Below are 10,150 nucleotides of genomic sequence, written 5' to 3'. Positions count from 1 at the left end.
TACCACATATAAACATTCAAATATATGTTTGTAGCTGTATCTGTTTGTGATTTTAATTTGTACCGTATAATGACTGTATTAGCCTGGATCCAAGTAGAAGACAGAAACCTCACAGTGGGCTAAACCACAGCAGATTGCTACAAAGAATTACTAAGCTAACATTAAATAAATGAAAAAATAACTAAACATATGAGAAAATTCTGTATGGGACCCTAGGACTGAAAGTACCCCAGAGAGGATGAACTTGGAGGGGCCTTTCTTCCCAAGGTTGGGGTTCAGATCTTGCTGGAGATTTTATAATTTAGCCAACTGATTAGTGGGAAAATTTAATGGTTCATCCAGGTTAAAGTTCACCAGGCAAATTGGGTCAAAACAAAGCAGCCCTCCAGACTGTGGGTGGGGAGAAGGCTATCAGCAAGCAGTACCTTGGCCTGCAGAGGGGCTGGGTATCCTCCAGGCCTCAAGACATACAGCAGAGGGAGCAGCAGCTGGGTGGGATCCTCTGGGTCCCAGGGGGCTGCACTAGTGCCCACAAAGGGAATCGGGATGTTTGTGCCAGTAGGCGATCTTAAGGCTCTGGTTTTCCTGTCTGAAGGCCATGAGAAGGTTATCATCAGTTCAGACTGAGAGTGCAGGTCTCTGTGGATCTGGTCTCCCTGGACTCATCTCTGTGGGCACTCCACTGGGTGTCCTCCTGGCCACGCTACCTATCCACCTTGCAGCAACTAGGAACTGGATGGGAGAGTTCCTTGATCAGGTGCTCCTACTACACCTCCTACAGAGGAAGTTGAGCATTGTGGTCACTTCTAAGGACACAGGCTTAAAAGAAGTCCATGATCACAACACACAGTGAAGAGTGAATTTGGAGCTGAGTAGCAATAAATTGGTATCTGGCAAAATTACAAACTTTTTAGCCTACTGTTTAGCAATTTTTACTTTATTTTGTTTTTTCTTTTCTTGTTCTTCCGATGGGGTCTTGCTCTGCTGTCCAGGATGGAGTATAGTAGCATAGCTCGCTACAGGATTGGACTCAAAGATCTTCCCACCCCAGTCTCCCTTATAGCTGGGACAACATGCCTACACCACCATGCTCATTTTTAAAATTGACATATAATAGCTGTACATATTTTTAGATACATGTGATATTTTGAAACCTGAATACAATGTGTAATAATCAAATCAGTGTAATTGGGATATCCATGACCCCAAACCTCTACTTTTCCTCTTTGTTGGGAGCTTTACAATTCTTCTCTTCAAGCTACTTTAAAATCTACAATAAATTATTGCTAACTGTAATTCCCTATTGTCCTATTGAACACAAGAAGGTATTCTTTCTGCCTGCACTTCTGCATTCCTTAACCAACTTCTCTTCATTTTACGTCTTCCTTTGTGTTAGTCCAATTTTCTTTTCAAGGTAACCTGCTCTTAGCATATTGATCTTGCCCCAGTTTTACTTGGATGCATGAATAGCTACAACAAATAAGTACACCACATGCATTCTTCCATATCCTGTTCCATGAGTTTGATTTCACTAGACTCTGATAGCTAATCTCTATCCAGAAACATCATTTATCATAAGAAATATTGTTGAAATCAATTTTTAATATTATGGGTCAAAAAGTAGATTAGACAAATATTTACAAAAAAAGCATAACATAGGTAAAAGAACTGATATGGGAGCTAGATCACATGGGTTGAAATACAGTTTCCCCTCTGACTGGCTGTGAGAACTTAGGGAATTTACCAAAGATCACTGTGCCTCAGTTTTCTTGTCTATAAAATAGGGACAATAATTGCACCTCAAAGGGTTGTTGTGAGGAATAGATGAGTTAATATTTGTAAAGTTCTCAGATCAGTTTCTGATGCACATTACGCCCATGAATGATTGAATGTATATTTATAGTATGTCTCCAGTGGCTGGAGAATAAAAGTGGCTGTGGCCCATAGGAAGTGTCAGGGACACCCATGCTGGGGCTGTGGTGGGCAGCTGGGGTGGTGTTCCTCGGCCTGTTGCCACACAGCCCACTGCTGTGCCTGGTACTGGCGGCAACTGTGGTGGCCTCCTGGCCATAGGGGCTACCACGACCTGGTGAGGACTGAACCAAGAAGTCAGAGGGTTCACATGCATTGTCCTCACTCATTCGGAATGCTTGACATCACAGAACTCTGCTGGCCTTGCCTCTGGCCAAGTCAACAGTTAAGCAGAAATCTAGAGCTGCAGAATCGACTCTAAGGACATGACCCTGATCGGCTGCTCATGGGCAGTTACCTGGGCAAGCTCGGCCCACTGCAGCCTGCCCCCACTCAGGAGGGCAGGGATCTGCAGGAGAGGCCTGGCCACTGCCCACCAACCTGCCCGACCCTCAGTCTTCCCCACACCCATCCCATTTACCACGTTTACCACTCTCTCTCCACACCTCTTCTTCCATACTCTAGGAGGTCTTCCCACCACTACAGTGAGACTTCATCAAACCGGGTTCTAATAACACCTCAAAGACGCTATCCAATCTACCAGGCCTGACATTATGGTGATCACAAGAAGATTGTGCTGTCTCCTCAAAATTCCAAGATGGTATGTAGCTCAGCAACCATGAAGATTTCCCCTCCTGAGAGAAAAGTGGCTCATTCTGCAAGACCAGAGCAGATAATCAGCTCAACACTATCTTCACCATCAAGTAATGCCCCAGATCCATGTGCAAAGGAGACTATACCGAGTGCCCTCAAAGAGGAGAAGAAAAGAACACTGGAGGAAGAAGACCAAGTATTTCCTGATGGACAGGAAAATAAAAGAAGGCACCATGATAGCAGTGCAAGTGGCCATTCAGCATTTAAACCCCTGGTGGCCAATGGAGTCCCTGCTTCTCTTGTGCCTAAGCCTGGGTCTCTGAAGAGAGGCCTCAGTTCCCAGAGTTCAGATGACCACACAAATAAGAGATCCCACACCTCTACCTTGAGCGCCTTGACAAGCACATACACAGCTGGCATCCCTATCTCCAGCTGCAATGCCATTACCAGTTCCTATAGCTCTACTCGAGGCATCTCCCAGCCACAGCTCTGGAAGATAAGTGGCCGCGGTTTGTCACCTTTCTCTAGCCCAGCCTCACCCAGCTCCCAGACACCAGAGAGCCCAGTGAAGAAAATTAAAGAAGAGCTATGTCATCATTCCAGTTCCTCAACTCCAGTTCCTCTTCCTCCTCTGAAGAGAGGCTTCAGTTCCCAGAGCTCAGATGACCACACAAATAAAAAAGATGACCACCCATTGGCAGCAGAAAAGGAGTCCCTGGGAGAAAGGGTTACAGATACAACCCCACAGAAGAAACAAAACTTGGGAAATCGCTCATCTACACCTGGCAGCTCTGGGCCATGTAAACGCAAAGTTCAGCTACTGCCAACCAGGCGAGGGGAACCGCTGACCTTGCCTCCACATCCCCTATTTGGCTATCCAATTACTGCTGAAGAATTTGACTTTGAAAAGAAAGCTTCATCACAATGGCTTGAAAAGGTCTTAGAGGACAAGCCAGATGCTGCCTCAAACTCTGTCACTGAGAACCCACCCACCACTCAGCCTTCTTTGACCTTGACCTTGCCTGGCTTTGGAGCTACCACCCAGACCACCATCAGTGGAAGCAGTAGCTGAGCATTTGGCAGCATCACTCCATCACCTTTCCTGTTTGGGGGATTGGTGACTCCAGCTGGCAGTGGGGTCTTAGAGATCAATGTGGCTACCCCAGGCACCAGCTTCACCTTGGAAGCATTCAGTTTTGGAGCAGGACAGAGTGGGACCACAGGTACCATCATCCATTTTGGAGGAGGCTTTGGTCAGTACACCCTGGGCACACCCAGTCAGAGCACACCCTTTGCCTTCAATATGTCCAGCATGCCTGCGAACAATCCTTTGTTTGGAGGCACCTCCATTCCCACCTTTGTTCAGAACACCCCTGCCCTTGTCCTGGGCACACTGGGCAGCAGCCTCTCTTCTGGGGCATCCTTAACACCTGCCCAAGGCTTTGCTGGTATTGGACCTTTCAGATCAACAGCCCCTTCATCATCCACTGGTGCGCAATCCAAGACCTCAGGTGGTCGAAGGCGACTTGTGGCCCGAAGGCAGCTCAAATGCAAAAAATAGCCTTTGTCCCTTGCCCATTTCCCCCATCCCCTGCTCAAGCCTGGACGTTGGAACCTGCCTGCAAAGAAGAGCCTTTGACCCTTCAAGTTACACAAAGCAAACCTCCACCAGATCTCTGGCCTCAGCCACCGGGAGGTAGTGGCAGACCTGAGGCCCTTTCCCTTCTGGAGGAAGCACAAGTCTCAGGGAGAGTGCGGCAGAGCAGAAGGCTGATGCCTTTGAGAGTGCAGCAGAGCAGAAGGCTGATGCCTTTACCTGAACAGTTCTACTGGTGATGCTGGAGAACTAAACCTCTGCACATATTGTTCACTTCCCTGACTCTTGCTTAGTGTATAACCTTAGCCAGGCAGCCTCCCTTCCCTTTTCCCTGAGAGCCTCTTTACTGGAGGGCATAAGCTACAGCCCACTTGCATCTCTGGTGTGCATCTGATACAGGATTGGGGTAAATGGACTTTCCTTAAAGCTTTACCCTGCTTGGCTACAAGAAGTGGTTCTTCTACCTCTGGTCCCTTTAGAGGGCTGTTTCCCATTTCTTGCTGCTTTGTCCCTCACCAGTTCCTTGCAGGATTGATTCCACTTTAAATGCTCTTGAATCCAGCTTTGACTTGGAGACCCCAGAGGGTGCTGCTTCTGTTGTCTTCCTCCTGCCAAGTCTGAGTCAGTGTTTCATCTCCAACCCTGCCAATTTGTCCCATAAAAGCTTGGTGGGTCGAGACTGTTAGTCTGGCAGAGCCAACCATCAGGATGCCTGCCGCTGCTTCAACTACTTCCTCATCCACCTACCCATTGACCTCATTGAGCCTTTGTTTGTCTCTCAGAATTTGTAAGTTACTTTGAAGCTCACATCTATTGCTCTTCGAATCAAGTTTGGAGGAAGACTTGCATTGTATGAGTGGCAGCATGTTGGTGGTGCCAGATTTACCTGTTTCAAGTTTCCTGGGGCCTAGCTAATTGAATGAGGAAAGTGCACTGCTTTATGGCTACAAGTGCTGCTCCTGAATTTTCAAACAGTGATTTGACTTTAAGGCCTGGCAGCCCAGCAGGATGGGGTCTGGGGAAGCAAAGACCTTGTCCCCCAGCTATTTCTCTACCATGTACCTGATCTCTCTGGAGCTATATTACCCACCCCTTTATGTTAGGAAATGTAAACTAACCAAACTTTAAGAATTCTGGTTATTTTTAAGGGCCCTTTTCATCCCGTTCCCTTTTCTCCCTTTGTTTCAAAACCACACACCCCAGACCCAAGAGCCTTGCTGCCATGCCCACCTCTTTGAGCGAAGTATGAATGTTTGTGTCTCAATTAATAGAAAAAAAGTGAACATTTTTTAACCAAATAAAAATTTATTTTTGTATTTGAGCTAAATTGCCTTTTAAATTCCTTCAGGTTTGCTTCATTGAGGTGATTAAGTAAGTATAAACACTATCTGCTAGGTATTAGCTGTACAGTTCAGTTATGCCTGTGTGAAGAAGAGGCTCAAATGCTGCCCCAGGCAGCTTTCCTGAGGGACTAGAGCTCCTTCTGGAGGCATTAGATAAAATGTAATTCTTACTTCATAAATAATGTGATGTAGGTATAACTGGTTCCCCTTCCCCCGCCCCCCACCTCCACCCCCATGACTGAGGTTGAATGTTTTGTGCTGGGAGACTGCTCCTTCCCAACCCAAAGATAGCTCTGAAGTCTGACATTTTAATACTTTTCTGTGTGAATCTGAGGAAGGAACCTGAACCTCAAGTCGCAAATAACTGTTAGGATTGGAAGAGGGGGACACAGGTCTAGAAATCCAAGTTTCTACCTATACCTTATTAGTTTTGGCATTCTGAGCTAGCTTGCCTCAATTTTGCAGGCAATATGGTCGACCCAGGAACCCCTGAAGGAGGCTGTCCTGATATGATGCGAATGTGGGTGTGTATGTGTACAGTTACCTGCACTAGACAAGAGAGGAATGCTGGGACTTTCCATTACAAATAAAGACTAAATCCTTGTTGAAAATAATAAAATATACATATTTTTTATAGACCTACCCTATATGCATATACTTGTTCACATTGATAATTATATTATTAATAACATATTGTTATATATTGGTAATGATAAATGAATATATAAGTATATATAATATACTTATTTTAAAAACTTTATATTCGTATAAAATTTTAAATGCAGTTTGGCTGGTGATAGAACTAGCTAATATTTATTGGCCACCTCCACATACTAAGCACTCATTGAATTTTCAAAAACATTATTTCTGATATAGATATAATAAAGAAATTGAATTATAGGTAGGTTAAATTGATTTTCAGTCAAAACAGTGGATTCAATAAGTAGTGGAGAATCTATTCCACACTGCTCCACCATTTTCATCCTTCCAGTTGACTCCACCAAGCAAATGATGGATAAAGTACAACCACTCCTGGAAATATTCCAAGAAAGAAGTAACTCCAGGAATAAGAAACAAAGAAACAATTCAAAGTTACACAGATGAATGGAGATGAAGCTGATGGGAGCATGGGATTATTGAGGCTGAGCATAGGTTTTATAAGACAGGTTTAATGCTTTTTTCACTAATTCAGGAGATGCAATTAAGACCTGTATACAGCAGAGATTTGGGTATAAGCACTCTACAAGAATCCAAGAAACACGATGGGCTGCTCATCTATGAAATAGGGGCGAGGCAACTCCACCAACTGGTTGTAGAAAATGGCAAAGAAGCTAAGCTGTTTACCAGAAGTCATGGTTGGAAGAAAAGTCCTCATATAAGAAACAAAGCCCCAATCATACACCATCTGTTGATATTGAATCTGAAATCTCAGTATCCAGATGGAAACCCCCTGACATAAAATGGATAAATGATATTTCCCAGTAGAAGAAAATAGCACTTCTCCGTGAGTATGTCTCTACAACCCATGCAAGAAAGCATGCCAAGTCTAAATTCATGAGAAAAGTCACAAACTACACAAGGGAACAAATCACTATCAAAGTCAACAGAAACAACCCCCTGGAGAACTTAGATTTTAAGAAATACAATCCTGAACTAAAACTAAAAAGACATTTAAATAAGTATGTTAAAACAATTGGTGAGATGAAAAAGAAAGGGCTGAATTCCATAGAGCAAGAATGGGACATTATGGGGGAAAATTTTTTAAAACTAAGCTAAATTATTGTAAACAAAGGCAGATTTAGGAGTAGAGATAATATACCCAAGGTCATACAAGGAGTAAAAGATAGATTCAACATTTCAACTCTGGGAGTCCAACCTTTCAGGACTATACTATTCTGTCCAAAAGTTTTTTTACACTCTAGGAACATACCCAAAATACCAACAATACTTTTATCTCTGTATTTTCATTTCTTTCATTAGAGATGGAATTATGAATGCTTTTTGTTTTCTTCATGTTTTAAGTTTTTAAAATTAACACATAACCATTGTGATACAGTGAGAAGTATTTTTTCTTTGTTGTAACAATGGCTTAAGAATTAAATTACAGTTTCTATTAATTCTGATTCATACATAATTGTATTAGACCTAGTAGTCTTAGAAATTAGCCCAAGAATATAACCTTACTCTCTTTACAGCCCATTCAAAACTTCAACTTGTAGAAAATCATATATCTAAGTAGTTGTATTTAATTTATTTTTCTAGGTATGCTAAATCACAATTTGGACAAAGATCTCAGAGAACCAGATGCTAGGAACCACCAGGTGTCTCTTACATGATAATTTTTACAAAAACGAACTTTGGAATTTCTCCATTAATTTTATATTGAGATATAAGAAAATAATCTTACAAAATACATTTCTACATTTAGAGTGCACTTTATAGCTTGCCTACTAGGTTACATTGTGTGTGTGTCTGCGTGTATGAGAGAGAAAAAGAGAGGGAGAGAGTGAGGGAGGTGTTAAGATTTACCTAATGGTGTGGTTTAGTAGTAACTAACTATTTAGTTTAAATTTCTTCCAGGTTTAAATATCTGGGGTTTCTCCAAAGCAAATTGTCTTATTTGTTTGCTTTTCTCTTTTTCCAGATACTCAGGATCTTGTAACTGATCATTTCTTTCTTTTTGAGTTAGTTATCTTGAAAGCTCAGGGAAAAATTGGGAGTTATGTTAGTAATACAATAGGCTTTATGGCATGGCTAACCCTTTTTCTCATTCTTATTTTTCTTTGATTTCCATTATATTTTTTATTAATATTTTCCAGTGGCACTATATTCACATAACTTATATAAAATCCCTTTAAGAGCAGCAAATCAGCATGTATGTGTGTGTAGTATTAAACTTCATCTGATAGTATTTTTCGTTATCACATTTTTTCTAAAATAGTGCTTCTTTGTAGTGAATGGTACTTCTTTTTCACCACAGGTGAGGTTAAATTTAAAGATCAAAAGATTTTCTGACTTCAAAGATCATCTGAAGCATCCTTTTATCTCTAGAGTTTTACCCCCAAATTGTTACAGATCAACAGCCATGTATTTTGCTGACGTTTATGTTTTGATAGACAATGGATGTTACCTATTAGCTACACATAAGGACACTCACCTAGGGATAATAAGATCAAATAAAAATTATACCTGATGGAGTTAAACAGGCAAGAAAGATTGTATTCAAGTTTACTGCAATAGGGGTCAAGACTAGATTAACTGGAGAGGGAGACTGAACCCAACTCTGCTGGATCAAAAGGCAGGAGGGTTTTTAAGCACTTGGGGTGAGGAAGGGGGAAGGTACTGGAGGATTCTGGGGATAGGTTGGTGAATGGGATCTGTAAATGTTAGTTGGTACTTTTTTGAAGTTAAGTTCCTACTCTCTCACAGAGATTGGATGACAGGGACACTATCTTGTTTGATGACCACACTTCAAGGGGATGGCTACCAGGTCCTTGAGAAAGATATTTCTGGGTTGTAAAACTCACAAGGGGCTGGGAGGTGATCTAGATCTCAAAGGAACAGGACAGAGGAAGAGACTGCAATTACAAGCTTTCTAAAGTAAACGTTCTAAGGAAAGGAAGGTCAGGCGTCTAAAGTCAGGAAGAAACCTGTCTAAAGTTTAGTCAAGCTAGGGGGAAACTTAGGCCATCTCGATGAGTAGCCAATCTATCTCAGTAGACAACACTATATTAGTTTTACCATATATTTGGACCCATAGAAGGAAGTAGTAGCTTGGTCTTTTCAAAGATATATTTTAATATTTAGAGCATACATTTTAAGGATAGTGTGATGATTTACATGTGGCATTATCCCATCCCTCTCTATAGTTGTTCTATCTTCTTCCCTCGTGGTCAAAACCTACTCTTAGCTCTGCTGAGATTTCCTGAGTCTATCTTCGGTCACCACTACTCACACTTAGTCTCAGGTAGTCACTGCATCTTGAAGCTTCAGTTGCTAAATTTACCTAAATTGACAATTTTATATCCAAGACATTCAAGCAGCCTTTTCAGGGTTGTTCTGAGAAATGAAATGCACATGCATGGTCCCTGTAAAATAATAGTTAAGAGGTGTGTTTTTCATTGGTTTAATCTTTTATAAAATTTTTTTCAACTCTTCTTACTAGCCCTACGACCCTTCTTTTTCTTGTTATAGGCTTTCATCTTGTTTCCTTGTCTCCCACCCAGCATCTCTGCTAACAGCAGCATGCCCATCTCTGTGCCCATGAGCCCAGCAGTAACACTGTCTTTGCTCTCCTAATCTGCCCCCAGCTCTGCCAACTTGTACACACACACATCCCAGTTCTGATTCCCTCCTACAAATCTATACTCCTTAGCACTGAGGCAGGAAAGATATACCAGTCTCATGAGTTACAACAGTAGAATCATTCCTGGCATTTGTAGATTAACAGAGGTATTGTTGGGTCCCTGGTGCATCCTACACCTGAACAAACACTCACAGAGTCCTGGGATTCTGAGAGTAAAGAGAAGACAAAGGAAGGCAGACACAAGACAGAGGAAAATTACAAAATCAACAATAGTACCAAGGAAACAAGTGGAGAAACAATGAGAAGTAACTTAAAAACTAAAAGTAGGAGAGAGGTTTT

At 42.1% G+C, this 10,150-nt stretch overlaps 1 protein-coding gene across 1 annotated transcript; it reads left to right on the top strand.

Annotated features, from left to right (window-relative positions):
* Nucleotides 1-2,569: 2,569 nt before the first annotated feature.
* LOC103277226 (nuclear envelope pore membrane protein POM 121C-like) lies at nucleotides 2,570-4,126 on the top strand. The gene is given in 2 exon segments (XM_008074636.1): nucleotides 2,570-3,177; nucleotides 3,256-4,126. Coding segments are annotated over 2 exon segments (1,479 nt in total).
* The last annotated feature ends 6,024 nt before the right edge of the window (nucleotides 4,127-10,150 follow it).

This window comes from Carlito syrichta, unplaced genomic scaffold (genome assembly GCF_000164805.1).
Source record: "Carlito syrichta isolate Samal-C Ts95f unplaced genomic scaffold, Tarsius_syrichta-2.0.1 Scaffold316638, whole genome shotgun sequence".
Taxonomy (NCBI): Eukaryota; Metazoa; Chordata; class Mammalia; order Primates; family Tarsiidae; genus Carlito; species Carlito syrichta.
The sequence above is the reverse complement of the archived record's forward strand: the minus strand, read 5'-3'. Positions and strand labels throughout refer to the sequence as shown.